At 42.7% G+C, this 19,337-nt stretch overlaps 1 protein-coding gene across 1 annotated transcript; it reads right to left on the bottom strand.

Annotated features, from left to right (window-relative positions):
* Positions 1-13,674: 13,674 nt before the first annotated feature.
* On the bottom strand, positions 13,675-18,163 carry EDN1 (endothelin 1). The gene is made up of 5 exons (XM_069853623.1): positions 17,997-18,163; positions 17,726-17,858; positions 16,712-16,870; positions 16,342-16,449; positions 13,675-14,966 (listed from the first exon to the last, which is right to left on the bottom strand). Exons 1-5 carry the CDS (start codon positions 18,058-18,060, stop codon positions 14,828-14,830), a joined length of 603 nt encoding a protein of 200 aa, XP_069709724.1. The 5' UTR covers positions 18,061-18,163; the 3' UTR covers positions 13,675-14,827.
* Positions 18,164-19,337: the final 1,174 nt, after the last annotated feature.

Below are 19,337 nucleotides of genomic sequence, written 5' to 3'. Positions count from 1 at the left end.
AGAAAAAGGGGGAGGCAAGAATGAACCCTTAGTTTGTCTTGTTTTCTCAGGAAACTGAGACATTCAGAAAGCTTATTTTTGCATAGCTATTCCAAACCAAACTTTCCACATCTCTCTGGTCTACTTAAGCAAAATTATCAACATGACCTAAAATAGGAGTAGAGTCCTTGAGGCACAGTAGCAATAGAGTGATTTTTTTCCTATCAGTTCTTTAAAAGCTTGCTGTCACTACACCAGTAATTGCAACAAGGGAGATGATGTTGTAAAAAACTGGCCTATTTTTGACAACAAACCGGACTGAAACTTCTCTCCCTTCTCTGTTCTCAACAGTTATTCCTCTTTTCTTTCCCTCTCCCCACATTTAACCATTCTGTTACCGAAAAAGAGGGAAAATAGTAGCAAAAGAATATAGAGGAAACAAATGGCACAGAGGAAGTTCCTGAAAGAAAGAAGCCTGTTTCTTCATAAAAAAATCCTAAAATGCTTTGAAAACCAAAGTGCAGGTATCTTTTTTATTTCCCAAAGAATCCAGTACCTAATAACAAAAATCACCCACCAGCTCTGTTAAATAAACCACTGAAAATAAGTCCTGTACCTTGTAAATATGCGAGTATCTGCTAAACAACATGCATTATGAATAACTCAATGTGACTGAGTACTCCTGTATTTGGAGGAAAATCTACTTCAAAATTCTTTTGAAGTTATTTCTGTCTGGTATGTCAGAGTTTACCAAGCTGTTGCCTAGGCTCCTCATCAAAGAACAGCAGCAACCTTAAAAAAATAAAAATAGCTACTTATTAGGAAGAACAGATGGTGCATTCATATATCACAAAATTGCTAAATATTAGCAACCTTGAATATCAAGGTCTTGAATTGTAACTCATTTGCACTGGAAACTTAGTTAGCAAGTCAGAAAAAAAACCCATTCAGAATACTGCAGATCTTTAAAAGAAGTGAGTGCTGACACATTAAATAAAATCTATTTTTATGTCAAGTCCTGATAGCAGTATATTTTTTCTTTTTCAAAGACAAAGAGAAAATTAATTTAGATACTTCCATACTTGACCAAGGCACCTGATTCACAACGGAAAATATTTTTATGTCTTATGTCAGCATTACTTTGTTCCACATTAAAGGCTGTGGTAATGAAATCTTTCTTTTATGATAATGTCAATTCCTCACCAGTTCTCTCTTTCCCATAAAAGCATTGTTTGTTAGAAATGCAACACAGAAGAATTTCAATTCACTTAGCTTTGCACATCAGTTTTCATCTATGTACAAATGCAAAATTACATAATGAAATATATCTTTTGTGACACAACCCAGTAAAACCCTGGAGGAACAATGCGAGCTTGAAACCAAATTTCCCAAGTTAGTCTGAATCATACTTTTAAATCAAAATATTACCAGAAAAAAATGGTTCTATATATCTAAGGTGTCAGTGCAAGCACTTAAGAATCAAGACTGAAGATTCAAGTCTCCCTTTCAGTTTAAGTTATTGTCCCTGTCACAAATTAATATCTGGAAGTGAATGGCAAACTGTTAGGAATGTGTTAGAAAATTAAGTTCTTGAAAGATAAATCAATAAACTAGGAAATAGACAAGTATTAATGTTGAACAAATGCTGGCATTACTCAGACAAGTATGGAAGGGTTGGTATCAGCAGCTGGAAAAGAATGGCATAAGTTCTTAGTAATTACACGCTCTCTGGGAGCTATGGTGGGACTGGGTCTGTCTAGCTGTCCCCATGACTTTGCATCCCAGTTCAATGAATTCTTGAAGCCCCTATGGAAAGTCATCTCTTACACTTTTTGATACAGCTTGAAGTCCCACTCAAGTCAACGTGAATTGAAGAGTAAAACAGGGGCAAGACTTGCTTAAGCCACTGCAGACTTTGCACTTCCAGCTTTCAGCTAATCTTTTATCGCCTGCCAGAGGGTTAGAACAAGGCATTATTCTGAACCTCAGAAGAAATATGCTTCCTGCAAGATTTCCAGACTGATATATTTTCTGTGTGATGTGATGCTTTAGTTCCATTATTCAGACTCTGATACCATAGTGTGTAACTCCCATGTCTTCCTTGTCTACCTTTCTCTTCTTCACTTTCCCATAGTCATAAAGATTTTGGAAACTGGGTTGGTTGGACATGAATACTGACCATGTTTATTATCCCTCTGACCACCTTCCGTTGCTTTTAGGGTTAGTGCCACCACTAACCTGGGAGCTCCTAGGAGACAATGCCTGACCAGAAAACTCACTTCTAGTGAGTGCCATCCTTACTGTTATTCTTCATTCAAGTACATGGGCATTGCCTCAGGCTTTTCAAAAACAGCCATCCATGATGAAGTACAGCACCCTGTATTTCAGCAGAGCTCTGTTTCATTGCAATGCTGCAAAACACAAATTCAGGTTCCTCTGAATTTGAAGGCAGCATCTCTACCAGGTAAACTTCTCACTAAACTATCAGGAGATAAGCTATGCTTGCTCCATCTTTGCAGCTGCATACAGGCCTCTGGATTAGAAGACAAGTCAACAAAAGTTTGTGGACTTGTTTTTAAGAGTACAGGAGATAGATAGACTGTTGTCCTCTCTCTTGTTTTCATCTGCAGTGAAAGGTCAAGATCAATTTAGAAGTTTTCTGTATCTTAATCATCTCATCCACTGAAGAGAAAAACAGCATTTCAGCTTATACAAGGTAATAGTAGGCATGTATTTCGTATGTGGTTAGCCGTGAATTTTAGAGGCCAGAGGGTTACACCTTTTTGCCATTACAGTAGTTTTTTTGCAGCAGCTGGCAGTATGCTTTGCTGTCAAACATTACTAAGAAATTTATTCAAACTAAGGTGTTCCCATCTCACAAATTTGTTCTCTGTCTTCAGCACAGAAAGGCACTTTATCAGATCTCACTGAGTACCCACCTGGCTCAAAGCTAACATAACTGTTCACTGATGTCACCTAGATATTTCAAGGCAGACCATGGTGGGCCTGGACCTTCTTGATCCTCATGTTTGATACCACTCTAGAAACTTCAGCTGACCCACACGGACTTCAACTTTTTCACCAGCCAAAATCGCATCATATAATCATAGAATAGTTAGGGTCAGAAGGGACCTTAAGATCATCTAGTTCCAACATTGAGAAACAAGTTTTGAACTAGTCCTTGTCAAGGAATGCCAATGCTGTCCAAGTAATCTGACATTCTCATTGTAGTAACACATGGTATACATTCACAAAATTTCTTCAGGCTGGGAGTGGATACTCTAAGAACTGATCTTCAATGAGATCCTGGCATATACTCTGATGCTACTGAAAGCAACAGCTTCAGTGCTGTTTCCACATCCTTTGTAACCACACTGAAGTTGGAACTTTCCAATAATTTTATTTTTGAACTGCTTTGTTTAATTATTTTGCCCTTCCTCCTTTTTCAAGGCAGGAGATTTCCCAATGAAAGGAGGTTGTGGAGAGAAATGTCCTGGAAGTGTACAATATAAATAACATCTCTTGGGTGTGACAGGCTCTCCATATAGCTGACTAAGTCAGAAAAAAGCATGAAGAAATTTTCTTTTTTTTTTTTCTCAGTATGATAATCAAAACTAGTCATCTCTTCCTCTTGAGTCAGCCCAGCTATCCACTCACATAGCTATCCAGCTACGTGAGGGTGGCAGGCCAGGCTGCAGGAATTAGCTTTATTCAGCATTTGACTGGAATGAAATTCTCTTCAGCCTAGCGTACCTCCTGTTTCTTTCTTGTCTCTGTCTTGTTGCCTCCTTGGGATGTCCCAGAGTTAATTCACAGTAATTAAGCCTGCCCTAGAAACCCAGCTTAAGAAGATGTGTTACTCCTGCCAAGAGCTTCCTTTATGCTATTTTCTTCATCATAGCTTCAGTTTATTGCATAACTGTTAGACAGTGCATCTTGCTCTTGCTTACCTCTTGGAACATATTTGAAGATTATTATTTATCTGTGGGAAAGCACTTGATAAATATCTCCTCTGCTATTTTTCTATGGCAAATCCATTTTTCCCTTGAGAAAATTAGATGCTGAATGCAGTGGGCCCCAAAACATTCCCATCTGTTTAATACAGTTGCATCCCTCAAATGCTACTTCATGAAGGCAAGGTGGATGTGGTCCCAACTTCACCTCTGTGACAGCCACCCCTCTATAGGTTCCTTCACAAAGTCAAGGGAGAAAACCAGATGCCTCCAGAGGAAACTCCTTTCAGCTTAGGTACACCAGTCAACTATATAAATTCAGTAGCATTAAACTAGTAATTTTTTTCCCACTGTCTCTCAACATAGCCATTAGGTCTTTCTGGTGCGTTTACCCCACTGTCTTGTTTCTGATCTCTCCATATCAACCTGTTCTCCTGGCTCACACTCATCTCTTTTATCATGTACCCATGGCAAAATGTCTTGGGAACAATCTTATTTCCATGGAGAGGATTCCCTAGACTCTGCATGTAGCCATTTATCAAAAAAATTAGACTGGCTCTACCTTTCCTTGGCCCTACCCTCATTCCTGGTTTAGTGGATGTTAATTAATCTGAAAATGTGTCTTCTTCTAAATTCGTTACTCAGCTGAGAAGCATACTGGTACTTCAGGGGGAATAGCATACTTAGAATAAATTGCTCAATATTGAATTGCCACTAAATTAGTATCAGGCTGAGGACTTTGAGCCGATCACCCTGCTCTGCTCATCTCAGTACATTCTTGTTGCCTTTCCTGTTTTGGAAGGCAATTTGTCATTGGGAGTTTCATGGGGCCTTTAGGCTCAGAAAGTAACATGCAACAAGAGGCTGTGCAGACTGAGGCTTTTCAATCTTCTTTCACTCTCGTGTTGTTCCTACCTCTGTCTTATCGCCTCTTCAAGCTGTATATCCCTGCAGTGCATAGTGATTAAGGCTGCCCTCCAAATCTAGTTTCAGGAAACATAGTTTTGAGGTAGATTCCTCTTTTCTTCTGGGGCTGTCAACTTCTACAAAGTTCCTGTCAGTTTACTACATAAGATGGTGATGCAAACTCATTCCAAAATCTTTTTCCACTTTGCAAAAAGTCTTTATTCTCCCTCAAGTGGAAGACTACACATTGCATCTAACACCATTTAATATTACTTAAGGAACTTTCTTATTATTTATTTCCCAGCCCTAAGGCCTTCTTGTGTCCTGAAGAAAAATCTCCCTATGGATCACCTGCATGCTAAGCAGGCTATTAGTCTGAAGAACTTCCAAAGTTGGTATGATGGCAAAGAACTATGCTGGGCAAGAACAGTGTCACTCTACAAGCCATGCACATCTGCCATTTCCATCACTCCTCTTAAGTATCCTTCTATACTTATGCATGATTTTTCCACAATCAACAAAATGAGGGGTGGGGTGGGGGGTGAGGGGTGAAAAGGAAGCTGTCAGATGACTGTGCAAGAGAAACATGGCCTCTGGATTATCCTGACCACTCTGTAAATTAATCTGTTACAAAAGAGCTAGAAACTTACTCAAATAGCCCAAGGGTGTGGCTTCATTGGGTTCTCCATCATGTGGTGCTCCTGATAGACTCTTGAAATACAGCTATAGGACCAAATTCTGCACACAAGGTCCCATCACAGGGGCTTTGTTTGGCTAAATATTAGCTTGTTCCTTCAGATCAGTGAAGCCAGGTCTGCACTCAGCCAAACAAGAATGCACAATCATTGTGTTGTAGAGTGGGCTCTGGCCACTTAAAGCCACCTGCAGACAACCACATAGCAGAATTTTTTATTCCAGCACTTGGCGCTCCTCTGTACCATGACCAGATGGCCACAGGTGAAGGAGACATGCCAGCACACTCCTAGAAGCTCTGTCTCTAGGAGAGACAGCATGCCACGGGGAAACAGACCAGCTGGGCTCCCTGTAGAGGCTGGACTCTAGGAGCTGTAAATGGGATTTCTGTTCCACTGCCACTCTTAAGATGCTTCCATGTCCCATGATGCTGTTTATCATTCAAAATTTTCCCACTTTGCCTTTCTGCCTGTATTTTTGACAATTTTCTCTTTCCAGAGAGACCACCCTGAGTAGCTGAGGCTATGACATGGAGACCATCCTGCTTTATGCTCAGTGCTCATCTGGACTAGCCTGCTTTTCAGATGCTCACTCTCTCTCCTTACCAAACCTCACTCCAGTGGCAATGCCTGAAGTTTTCTGGGCAGGGTGCTGGGAAAAGACGGAAATGAGCATTTGCAGACACTTTGAACTGTCTCCTGAATAAACGGGAGAAAACTAAAGGATCCCCAGACTGCAGGGATTATTGACTTTATAACTATTTCAGCAGCTCCATCAGCAGTGGCATGTAAAAGGAGCCCATCATTTATAAACTGGCTCTTCCAGGGATCAAAGGCCTGTCAGGGCAACAATGAGTTCTGGTAATTTATCAGCTGTTTGAGCTTGTCAGGTGAAAAGAGAAGGGCAGTTCTGCATCAGCTCCTCTGCAAAGTTGTTGCTGTGGCCAGAGCCAGGTAGGATGTGCAAGTCAGTCATTTGCTGCATATTTCATGCCCTCCAATGTTTTGTCAGTCTTTCCGATACCTGACCCAATTTGGTTAGGCTGTCAGGTGAAAAGGAGGCATCTCTTAGCACACTAATGTCACCCAAGCCAGAGGTCCTTTGTCTCCTTAACAATGCCTCTGTCAAATCCCTGCTGAGCAGCTAAACAAACTGGAATCAGTAAAAAGAAAAAAATACAAAACCTGGGGTCTGTTTCTAATTAGACCATAAACCATTCAGAGCTCTCCAACTGTGCTGTCCAGAGAGGGAAAACTGAGGGCAAATATACTCTATCCTTGTGGACCTCATAGTGAAAAAATCCATGTAAACAACATGGGTTTATTTGATGTTATTTATTTTAACAGACTAAAAGTCCAGGAAAAAGCAACAGTTCTGCATAACAGTGAACAGCGGCATCCTTTGTGAGGCATCTTTTGTAAAGGCACCTGCAGAATTTGGTCATCCTGACCAGAGGTCTGCTAGATTAAATGCGGATAAAAAAACCAGACATTGAGGCAGAGAACTCCTTGCATGTGGAGATTTCTGACACCAAGAAGTGGATCCAAAATGTGTTGCACATCAGGAAGACCTTTGTTATGCTACATTATGCTATGTTGCATTATGTTATATTACATTCCATTAGATTACATTACGTGTGTGCACACTTGCATGCTTACAAGTGCACAGTCAGTAAATGTTTCAAGCTTTCCCTGAGGTACCCTGTTGCACACGTACTTCTCAATACCTGATACTGTAGTTATACAATCATGTACTTTTTTTATCGGAACAACGTCTTTTGTATTTGCTATATGGCTGGACTCAATACCGCACTTTCCTATGCTGACAACTTCATTTTGCAACCTCTTTTCAAACCTGTTTTCCATGTAAAAGACACAGGCTTGTTTCATTTGTAATATGGGCAACCAAATAAAAATTCCAGTGGAACTACAAACTGTTCCAGGAATTTCACACATGCAGGTTGTTGTAAAGCACATATGAGCGTGCATCCCTTAATCACATTTTGTGGCTCTTCAGATGTTCATGGATCACAGGCTGAAAAAACAGATACAACAAGAGCTTCATACAGAAGCAACTCACAAAAGCTATGTTTGGGCACAGGAAGAGCACAGAAGTGCATAAAAGAAAAAAAATAAAAGAGTGTATAAGGAAAGCCTATAGTTTGCTTAGAAAGTTGACCCCTGTGCACGTATAGACGTTTATAGAAATATTTGCGGAGAAAAATAATTACTCAGCAGAGACTAGTTAGTTCAAAGAACCAACTTTCTGACTTGCCTAAAGGGTCAATATTGGAACCAGCAATTCAATCCATTGCCAATTCAGGGCAAAGGATAGCACTCACAGGCACTTGGCATTTCATCCAGGCGGAGGATGTCCTTGTGCTTATGACGAAGCAGACTTGGGGTGAAGTAAAATTAAATTAACAACTTTAATGCACATTGTTTGGAAGCCACTGGAAAGCACATCACTGCAAATCATCCTGCTGGATATGCACTGAGAATGTTAGCAGAAACACAGGAGGAAAAACAGTAGGCCAAGTCCCTAGCAAAAGCCACAAGATATTAGAAAGATAAGGGAGTAAAATCTTGGAAAAATTTTGAAAATATTCTTCTTATGAATACATAAAAGAAACATAGACAAAAGAGCCTCTGTAGAGGTATCTATGGATTTCACAGTCATATACTGATGTGACTTCTGACTTGAAGCCACACTCTCCACCCTCTCTCCCAACCCTTGAGAAGCGCATCGGCACCAGCATCATGCAGGGTAAGCTCTATGCAGCCTAGCCATGATCACACTTTTCAGCAGCATGGGTTCTTTGATCCCTGCTTGCCTTGCCACATATTGAAGTCAGTCACCTGATGGATGTGCTGGGCAGCCCATGTGTAAGGAAAGAGGTGTCTCCCTTGAGGTCAGATGGGAGGTACGGTCATGAAGGAAGAACCCATCAGGCACTCTCAAGGCACTTCTCCTGCAGATAACATCATGGTTCTTGATTTGTGCTTCTTTGTTCTACTGAAGGGACGGCCACTGAAGCAGGTGAGCAAGGTCAGGGTATAAGGAAGTACAGAAGTCCTTACTTCCTTCAGGAGGGAGTTTGGTCCTGCAAAATACCCAGCACCTTGTATCCTTGGAAGCTCCCAGATAGTCTGTGCACATTTACATTATGACATTTTTCATAAGCAGCTGATGGCCACATAATTTAACTCCTTGTAGGACTGTGCCTTGCTGTTGGTTAAAAAGCATGTAAGATGTCTCAGCTACTTGGAAATCCTTTCACAGGCAAATACAGAACTTAAAGGCCCACACATTTCTCATAAGAATATGTCAGGCACCATTTCCCCAACTTTTCTGTCCACTTTAGCTTGCTATCTATTTTGTGAATATCACTGCTTTATACTCCTGTTAGGAATAAAAGAAGATGAAAATAAGCAAAACAAAAACAAATGTCTTGCAACAATGCATATAAGAAATGTGACAAGAGAAGCGCTGGTCCATCAAACCACTCAATTTATGTGGCTACCATTGCACAAGAAGTCCTTAAGGCACTAATTTTTCATTTCTTCACGAACTGCTTGGCTGAACTGAGTCTGTGAAAAAAGATGGAGAAAGGCAGAAGAAAATGCAGAGCCAATATATATGACCAAAATGCAGTGCTGCTTTCTTCTTGCCAGACCAGAGGTTGGATTTGTTTCTAGTGACTGGTCCAGAGCATACTTTCTTCCATTAGCCAAAAAAAAAAGTTAGATTTAGGATCTAGTATTTTTTATTATGATTATTTCCTCAGAGGGGGAAACAACAACAAAAGTGTGGGCTTGAATTAGTTAGTGAACTCAAATCATTTCTGCAGACCCCAAAATAGTTGGAGAGGTCAATGAAACCACAAACTCCATGGGGTGCATCCATTTCTGAACCCAACTTTCTTGAGCTGGAGACAAACTGCCTTACTGCTTAGCAAAGTGATATTTATCTAATTTGTTACTAGAAAATACTTCTGCAGAGAAATTAAAAAAAAAAAAACAAACCAAAATCCAAACCCAAACCCACAAAACTTGGAGCAATAGCAGCAAAAGCCACTGGAGCCCTATGCTAGAATGAAAGCTTTCTGGGTCAAATTCGGCTCTCATTTTCACTGGCATAAATGATGCATCTAAAGCTGAGGGAATTATTGGCTGACCAACTGACTCAGTGGACTTCAGGCCGAATTCAGGTCTCCTTGACCTGATCAGAGCAGAGGAACTTGTCCCAGGCACATCGCTAAGACATACCAGCCAACTGTTTAACCATATTGAGAAACAGCGAAATAGGCTTCCCTATCATTTTTCACCTAGTTCAGATTTGATCACAGATATAAAATAAAGAAAGACACGAACATCTATTCTGGCTAAGTTTCTGAAATATTGTTCACACAATGTTTACCTCAGGAAAAACGATCCTGCCACTATCTTTGTACTTTATCTGTGGTGCTCTGTCTCTTTGCATACTTACACTCACCATCGCAGCTTCCAAGCATTCTCCTCTAATTAATCAAAAACTCTATCCTTGTGTTTCCTAGGTCCCAAAGGAAGAACAGTAAATTAAACAAAGATATCGGTGAGCATGGAAGCTGGATTTCTACCCAAGGAGCCTAATAATAGTGCCATGATGCAGATGAAGTAAAAATTGATATGGTTTTATACACACAGAGGCAAACAGTTGAGTGTGAAGAAAGTAAACATCAGATAGCACTTGAATAGTGGTTATCCATCTTATTCTGTGTTTGTAAATATAAAAGTGTGTTGTGGTAGCTAAATTTATCCTAATATAAGGAAACAAGAACAAACAGGCTGGTATTTGATGACTTCTATAGGCAACATTAGGACATCATGTGTGAATTATTTTGGGGCAGTTCATGATAACATAGTACAGATTAGAGTTGCCTTTTTTGGAAAAAATAGGTCAGAATTATGTAGATAAGATGGAAAGAATTTCAATAGCATTGTAGTATTTTCCTGATTTGAAGCCTGACTCACATGTTGAAGCTTTGTTTTATTGTATACCTTGTTTTGATATGTAGTCAAAACACCCGTTATCCACAGAAAATAAAAATAAACCAGCTGAGCAAGAAAGAATTACACAGTGTTGAATAAAAATAAGCACACCAACTTTAATTTTGGAGAGAAGTAGTTATCTTTTCCTATGAAGCTTTTTTTGAGGGAGATACAATTTGGTAATATCTTGGGAAAGGACCTTTCCCTTCCTCTTGATCTGAGCATATGTCAGGTCTGTTTCGGGACCATTACAGTATGGCCATGGTGGAAAGTGGTGACCCTCTTCTCTACGTGCTTCTTTTCGTCCTTCTTAAATTCCATCTCTCACTTAACAAGGAGATAGACCATGGCCATGAAAAGTTTACTTTTTAAGAGAAAGAAAAGTGAGATTAGTTCGAGCCACAAGAACAAGAGCCCTTGCCTCTGCAGTCAACACAGTGTTTCCATTGGCTTCAGGTAGAACACAGGTTGGTTTTTTATAAGTAAGAATGTACTTTTACACTACTCTGTGTTCAGTGCTATAAATCCTAGCATATAGCATGCCTCCCCTTTTTCACTGAGGGTTCTGACCTGAGTTACTGAATTGCTCTCTGCCATGGAGCTCACTTTGAGAGGAAGAAAACCTCTGGTACAGACCTTGGTACTTGTATGTGGGCCAGTCTTAAGATAAAATCCTTTGTGTTCCCTTTTGCTTATTCAGTGAGACAAACATACTGTTAAATTCTGCTTTTTGGTCCAGCTCACTAATGCAAGACAGGATAAGCTGGATAAACCAGGATAAGGTCAAGGGAGGTGATTTTCCCCTCCACTCCGCTCTCATGAGACCCCCACTTGGAGTACCATGTCCAGTTCTGGAATTCCCAACGTAGTAAGGATATGAAACTGTTGGAATGGGTCCAGAGGAGGGCTACAAAGATGATCAGAGTGTAGGAGCACCTCTGCTATGAGGACAGGCTGAGAGGGTTGGAGCTGTTCAGCCTGGAGAAGAGAATGCGCCAAGGAGATCTTATAGCAACCTTCCAATACCCGAAGGAGCTACAGGAAAGCTGGCGAGGTACTTTTTACAAGGACATGGAGTGATAGGACTAGCGGGAATGACTTTCAATTGGAGGGGGGAAGATTTAGATTAGACATTAGGAAGACATTCTTCACAATGAGGGTGATGAGGCACTGGCACAGGTTGGCCAGGGAAGCTGTGTCTGCCCCATCCCTGGAGGTGTTCAAGGCCAGGTTGGATGGGACCTTGGGCAGCCTGGTCTGGTGGGAGGTGTCCTTGCCCATGGCTGGGGGGGTTTGGAGCTGGATGATCTTTATGGTCCCTTCCAACCCAAAACATTCTATGATGCTATGATTCTAGGCTGCAGTTTATGCTCCTGTGCTGGAAGGTGAATAGTGCAGTGGCACATCCCCTTTCACCCCCGCTGCAGGCAAAGGGGTCCCTGGAGCAGGCAAGGTGGCATGGAACAGCTTCAGCCACTCTTCCCAATACCTTTAAGCCCCGGACATTGGAGCATCCCAACTTCCTCATGCTCTTTGCATTATGCGAGGCTCTTTACCTCTCAAGACCATGGGATTGTGCCTTCCAGAAAATGCCAGTGGGCGCCCTTCACTACAAAAAACTGCAGCATGAGCAAGAAATGGGAGTCGTGTGGAGGGGAAGAAAAGCAAGATGAAAGCCAGCTTTCGAGCCCGGACATGAACAGAACCCTAGAAGGAACAGGTTTATTTTCAGGATGATCTGTCAAGAATCCCTTAAGCAGTGAGCCAGGAATTTGGGCTACTAAAGGCTACCCACAACATCATTTAGCCCAGTCACCTACAAAAACCAGACAGTTATCCTTAATAACAGTGCAGATACTCCTCCGCTCCCAGAATCACTCCTCTCCTCTGGCTCCCTCCAAGAGAAAAACCAGGAGCAACTGGGATGGGAACGTGCAGCCCCTTCCATGGCACCCTGGGCATCCCACACCATCCATTTGCCTGCCACATCAGCTGGGCGAAAGGCAGCACCTCAAATACTTGCTTATTTATTTTTCCCAGCCAAAGGCAACCACTGGGGAGGGAAGAAAGAGAAAATCAGAGAGCGTTAGTGAGGTCTCTTCACGCCTGACAGAGGTCACTAATCTGCACGCGCCTCAAGCAGCTCACACAGGCGATCAAAGGGTGCCTGCAGGGGCCCACATCCTGCCAGGCTCTGCTGTCAGACCCTGGCTGCCAGCACTGACATCTCACCACTGAATTACCACCCTAAAAGGCGGCAGAACAGCATGAAGGAACCATGATACAGGGTTTATTCAACCTTCAGCTTTTCAGCTGCAAATCAATGAATATCAACAAGAAATCCAGACAATTTCAGAAATTTTTAATAGTAAATGTATTCAATGTATGCAGGTGTTGTACACCTACTATTTTATGTGTAAAGTTGTTGGGTTTTTTTTTAAATAATTCTTTTTATCCAAAAAGCGTGGACTAACTCTCATGGGTCTTGTTTGGTTTGTTTTTTTCCCCTACAGGAACAGAGAAGATAAAATCCATTTATCTGCTTTAAGCATATTTCTAGCTCTGACCACTATAGGCCAAAATGTTTGGAGATACGCAAAGTTTGACTATCACTCCAACTCTTTCCTGGGCTTGGGCCAGTCTCCCTTGAAGTCTCCATCTTTAACTTCTGTTGGGTGGGCTGAGACTTTTTGGGCTAGCATGGTAGTAAGGAACACAACACAGCTTAGTCCAATATAGCCCACAAAACACAGTGTGTGCATTTTCTCCTGTAATTAATCTATATCCAATCCCTTATTGGCCATATTTTAATGGTATAGTAAGTCCAACATTAGAATTTGTACTTTGGATGAAAAAGACATCAGCCATGTGAGAGTGCTGCTCCAGGGTGAATTGATTTGGCCAATACAGATTTCTCTGTGTAGTTTTGATGAGCAAGCTTGAAGCTAGAACAGTATTATCTGTTGCTTCACATCTGTCACAACCTTTCTGTGTTGTTATCCGGCTAATCTGTCAGAAAGACAGTCATGTGCACACACTTCATCTCGGCCAGCATTCCATGTGGAGCGGACCTGCAGCCTATGGAAACATGGGGCACGTGAAAACCAAGCCAATACACTCATTAAAAATATTTATTTATGAAGATATTTACCTTGATAGGCATAAAGCATTTCCCAATTTCATACAGAAACAGTTAAAACATGCATAGACCAATATGGCCTACTTCAATGTGTATTCAACATGGTAAACATAATTAAGAACTTGTCTAAATATAAATACAAAACACAAAAAAATAAGCACATAAGATTCAACTTGTCAGTAAATTCAACAATGTGAATAAATTCACTGCAATAAACATTCACCCAATATTAGCCTTTTGACATAATTCAAAACAACCCCTTGTCTTTATGCATTTCCACCAATCAAAGCACTGAATAAATCTCACAACAGTCTCTGGTACATCCCCAGTTCAGTACATTTTTGGTGTCATGTGAGACACAACAACTTCTATTATTAGAACTTCAGTTAGCCAAATATCCTTGTTATGGGAAACCTAGTAGTGTCCTCTAACTTTTATTTTATATTGAAGGGTCCTTTGGTCCAAAACCAAAGGACTCTAACTATGCAAACAACCACAGCGTCTAACCCACATTCAGATAACTCTGGCTGTACAAGTAAACTAGACTTCTGAAAAAAGGCAAAGGGTTGCAGCTGATTAGTTAAGGCAATAACAAAGTGTAAAAATACTCTAGCAGGAGTGCAACAAACAGTATGCGAGGTAGATGTGTATCTATGCAGTAAGTCCTGATTAAAGTAGCACTGTGGCTTTCATTTTTGCATTTTAATCAAAATGCAGAAATCTTTTTTGCTTTGACATTTGTCCGCTCAGATTTCGCTTTCTGTCCTTTCTAAGCACATCTGTGAGATCTTCCACACAAGATGCTTTTGAAGTAGATCCTGAGAGCTGCTCAGTTGGTGGGTAACATTCCAGAAGCAACATTCAAATGTTTCTTCAGAAAGATGGTTTTCCATGTATGTTACCATGGATTACCCCTCACCCCCTCTTCCTGTCCATCTGAATTCCAAAACGATGAAATCCTTTGCTTTTAAACCTCCAAACATGGGACTTCCTTAGAGTGTTGCTCTGCTACGTAAACACATGGACAGAGAGATCTTTCACCATTGTGGAATGTTAGAAGTCAAGAGAGAGTTTTGGTGACGCTTTGTCAGCAAGCGTGGCGGAGAAGGACTCAGGTGATCTTCCCACTAGGATGCTTTCAGGCTTTCCCAGATGCTTTGCCTTTTGTTTGCCCTGTTATGTTTCAGCTTCCACCCTTTCTGGAGCTCAGCCTTCAGCTTTGCAATGCTGAAGGAAGCTTTGATACTGTTACCAATTGCTTCCAGCCTGCAAAAACCAAGAAATTGAAATTATTCATTATTACAATAATAAAGATGACTCTCCAGTGTGCAGACATTCAGTTTTTTACTATGTAAGTCTTAGTCTAGATTTCTGCCATAGGAACCTCAGTAACTGCTGTCCAGTAACTGCTTGGATTCTCTGCCAGAATTACACTAACTTAAGCCACTTGAAATACTGGCTTCAGAATTTAAACACAAATATTAAAAATAAGTTAAAGTATTCATTTAAATAGTGATTTCCCAGACTTCCTTAAGTAACACATATTAAATCTAGAGGTCTTTAGTGTTATTCTTTTTGGCTGGTTTGTTTCTTTTAGACAAACCCAATTCTTGTTCCAATAAATGGGTGCTTTTTTCAAGTAAGTATGACCGATTTTCAAAAATTATTTAAGGCTTCCAGGGTCTAAGTCTCAACCAAAATCATCAGGCTGTCTGCTCCCATAGATCCTGTTCTGCTTGTGAAAGCAGCACTAAAGGGTCTTCTTTTGTATGGATAAACATTTGTATGCCATATTTTGGCATGGGCATATGGCTGAACACTGAGTGCCAGAGCTGATATAGCTGTACCTGCGCTCCGTTTCTAAGATGACTTCTCCCCTGTGGGGTTGATAGCTGCACCTCTGAACTGCACCGTGGAATGATATTGCTACCTACTGCCACTCAATTAATGTATGGATCTCAAAGGGCAGTCCTGACATTTACTCTGAATCTCAAATGTTGAATTAGTCTCAAGTACTAGTTTAGTCTTCATTTTACCTTTCCTCAACCCTTTTGCAGTCAACTGCATCGCTGACATCCCCTGTTCATTTTACATAGGTTTATCAGGCAATGCAAGGGATAAGGCAGGCAGGAATCTACCTCCTGCCTTCTTCTAAAAAAGCCAGTCCTACCAGCCAGAAGAAACACTATATTCAAAACATGGATAAACCAATAATTTTTTTTCTGCAGTAAAATGGAGTAAAGCATCTAAGAAAAGGTATTCTGACTCAATTTCATTTTAGAATAGTTGGGATATAATATTTTTTGTTAGTTAAGATATTACATGAACACACCAAAATGACAGGCTCTATTTCTGCCAGTATTTAATGACTTCACACTCTTCTGAAGCTTGATGCATCTTTAGGCCAATAACTAAGTCTGCTTCCTCTAAGCAAATGGAGAACGCTAGGCAGATCTTAGCACTCATGTCTTCACAAGCTAAGAACCCACTGCATGAACAAAAACCCTCGAGATATCTTCACCGATTCCGCAAAAACTGTCAAGCTGAAATCACCAGCTAAGCCCACACTGACCCAAAGGCAGGTGAACTGTGCTCTCTGTTGCTGCTCCGGGGAACTACAACAGGATGAGAAGAAACTCACCTCTTCATTTTCCTGTTGTCATCAAGCTGTCGGCTCATGCATTTGAGTCCAATGCAATTGCCACCTTTCTTGCTGTGACGCGAGGTTTTCTCTATTGTGGACTGAGCCCTGTTAAAAGTGAAAAGATGCTGCCGTTAAAAAAAAACACCCAACAAGTCTGCTATCCACAAGGTGAGGGGTGTCATCAACCACTTCTCAAGGCATGTTATAAATGAACTTTCTGGGCCAAACCATAGCAGCGTGAGCACTCAGGTAGGAGGCAAGGTTTTGGGCAGATCATTTGCTCAGCAAGTGTCAAAATGAGTAACGCTACCACAATCCATCCCTTTCGCATGCACTGCCTTTTAAAGAGTAGCAACAATAGACGCACCAGAGATCTTTTCCTGTTTGGCAGAAGTTCAGACATTTCTTGTCCTTCTGGTTGGCGCATCTGCATCTGTTGCTAGGTTCAGTGAGCATCTCTGGCACCATGTCCTTCAGCGATCTTCTGGATCGAGAAGGACCTCCGAGACCATATGGAACAGTCTTCCTGTGATCAAAGAGACAACATGAAAGTCATTCAAATAATTCTGTGGCTTCAGAACAGCAGGATATTTTGGGTAATCTTATCAATGGGACTGATTGCATGAGTAAAGGTTGTGGGATTGGGAATGCCTCTTTGGTCATAATCTCCATGCAAATGCTTCCGATGATCCCACAACATATTCATTAGCAGGGCTATTGACAAGGCTAATGAGCTTTTAATTGTAATTTCATAAGGCTGCCGTGCCTCCCTGTGTGACAGAGAGCAATAAAACCTCATCTCTGAACTTTGGTAACTGGCAACACCTAAAGAAGCAATGAAAGCGAGGAGCAGCTCTTGAGGAGACTCAGCAGCAAAGCAAATCACCAAAATCAGCATTTGCAGTGTCAGTTGAGGCTCTAGCTTGCTCACTACTTTTTTTGGTGAGGAAAGCGTATAAATGGACATTATACATGAGCCCATTAACATGTGGGATGAGTTAATTCACAGCAGAGAGCGAGAGACAGTGAAGAGCCGCCCTCTGCCAAAGCAACTTTCCTAGCACCCTCCTAGGCTGGAAAGAAAAACGGTCAGACAAATTCTGGCTGGCATGATCGTGCTTTTGGCATTCTGTCTGCTTCTGATTCATAGCGAAAAGCATCCCGCAGCCTTTGCTAAGCGGCACCCGAAGGAAACGCTCCTGCTCAAATTTGGGGCACACAGGTGCGTCAAGGGCTAAATGCTCAACCTAGGTGGCCAAATCCTGCTCGAACGGTGCCTCTGCATAAAAACGGGAGGAAAGGGAAGGCGGGAGGGTAGGCGACGCGAGTAACCATCCCTTCCACCCCTTCCCAGGGAGCTCGTTCTTCCCCAGCCACTCACTCGGGGGTGTTGATCCAGATGATGTCGAGGTGGCAGAAGTAGACGCACTCCTCGTCCAGCAGCGAGGAGCAGGAGCAGCGGCGGGCGCGGCGGAGCGCGGGGGTGGCCGAGGTGCCCGCGTCGGCTCCGGGGGCTGCGGGGAGGGAGAGAGGAGGGATGCTTCAGCATCCGCGGGGCGAACCGCGCACCCCCGCAACCCGCCTCCCATCGCCTCTCGGCGGAGATCCGCCCCCCAACCATGGGAAACAAGGGGTTGGAGGCAGGCACCTACCTGCAGGCAGCAGCCCCGGGCAGAGCACGAAGAGCAGCGAGACGAGCATCTGGGAATAATCCATAGCGGAGAGCGGATGGAGGTGGTGGGGAAAAAAGGATGAAATAATAATAATAATAATAATAATGCTTAAAAAAGCCAAAAAGTAAAAACAAAGGGAGGCGTGCAAAATGTTAATAAAAGATAAAAAAAGCGGCGAGAGCGTCTCGGAGCGTCGGGCGGGAGCGGGCGGTGCAGCGCCTCGGTGCGCCCCGGCGCGTCTGGCCGGCGCGGCGGTCCCGGCACCTTTTATAGCGAACCCCCATGGAGCGGGTAAACAGCCCCGGCGCTATTTTATCCCGAGACAATGTTGTGCCGCTATTAGTCACCGCGCAGGCAACGTGCGGGTCGAGATAAGGCCGGGCTGGAAAGGAAATCGCCTGCAAACTTCAGAGCGGCGGCGGGATGGGGATGGGGAGGGAGGGGGGGGGCGGGGCGGGGGGGCGCTGCTGTCGGGTGCAGCGCTGCGGGGCGGCCGCCAGGGGGCGCCACCCGCCCGGCCGGGGCGGAGGCAGCGACCAGGGAACCCCGGGAAAAGTCATAGAATCACGGGATCACCAGGTTGGAAGAGGCCCCCTGGATCATCGAGTCCAACCATTCCTATCAAACACTAAACCATGCCCCTCAGCACCTCGTCCACCCGTGCCTTAAACACCTCCAGGGAAGGTGAATCAACCACCTACCTGGGTAGCCCGTTCCAGTGCCCAATGACCCTTTCTGTGAAAAATTTTTCCCTAATGTCCAGCCTAAACCTCCCCTGGTGGAGCTTGAGGCCATTCCCTCTTGTCCTGTCCCCTGTCACTCCGGAGAAGAGGCCAGCACCCTCCTCTCCACAACCTCCTTTCAGGTGGTTGTAGAGAGCAATAAGGTCTCCCCTCAGCCTCCTCTTCTCCAGGCTAAACAACCCCAGCTCTCTCAGCCGCTCCTCGTAAGACTTGTTCTTGCAACTGAAGGCAGAGGGTGGTAGATGTAAGGCGATTGCATCTTAGTACTGGGGCATGGGCAATTCTCAAGCTGCTGTGCCTGTCTTCCTGGCCCTGGCAGGAATGTCCTTCTTGTCAGTGTCACCAGTGAGTAATTACTATAGCAACTCCTGGATCTGTGTGGTCCTTATTTTACCTCAGACACAGAGGTGTGTCTTTAACTTTAATGTGCATGTCCCTTGAAAAATAAGAGGATGTCCCTCATATTGTCCCTTCTAAAATAAGGAGAAGATCTGCTCAATTGTATTTTTCTTTTGTTGCTTATTGTAGTTTATCTACAGCTCCTCTTCCCTGACAGCTTTTGGTGTAACTTATTCAA

Source organism: Phaenicophaeus curvirostris, chromosome 3 (genome assembly GCF_032191515.1).
Source record: "Phaenicophaeus curvirostris isolate KB17595 chromosome 3, BPBGC_Pcur_1.0, whole genome shotgun sequence".
Lineage (NCBI taxonomy): Eukaryota > Metazoa > Chordata > Aves > Cuculiformes > Cuculidae > Phaenicophaeus > Phaenicophaeus curvirostris.
Note: the sequence above shows the minus strand (reverse complement) of the source record. Positions and strands in the feature narration are given on the sequence as shown.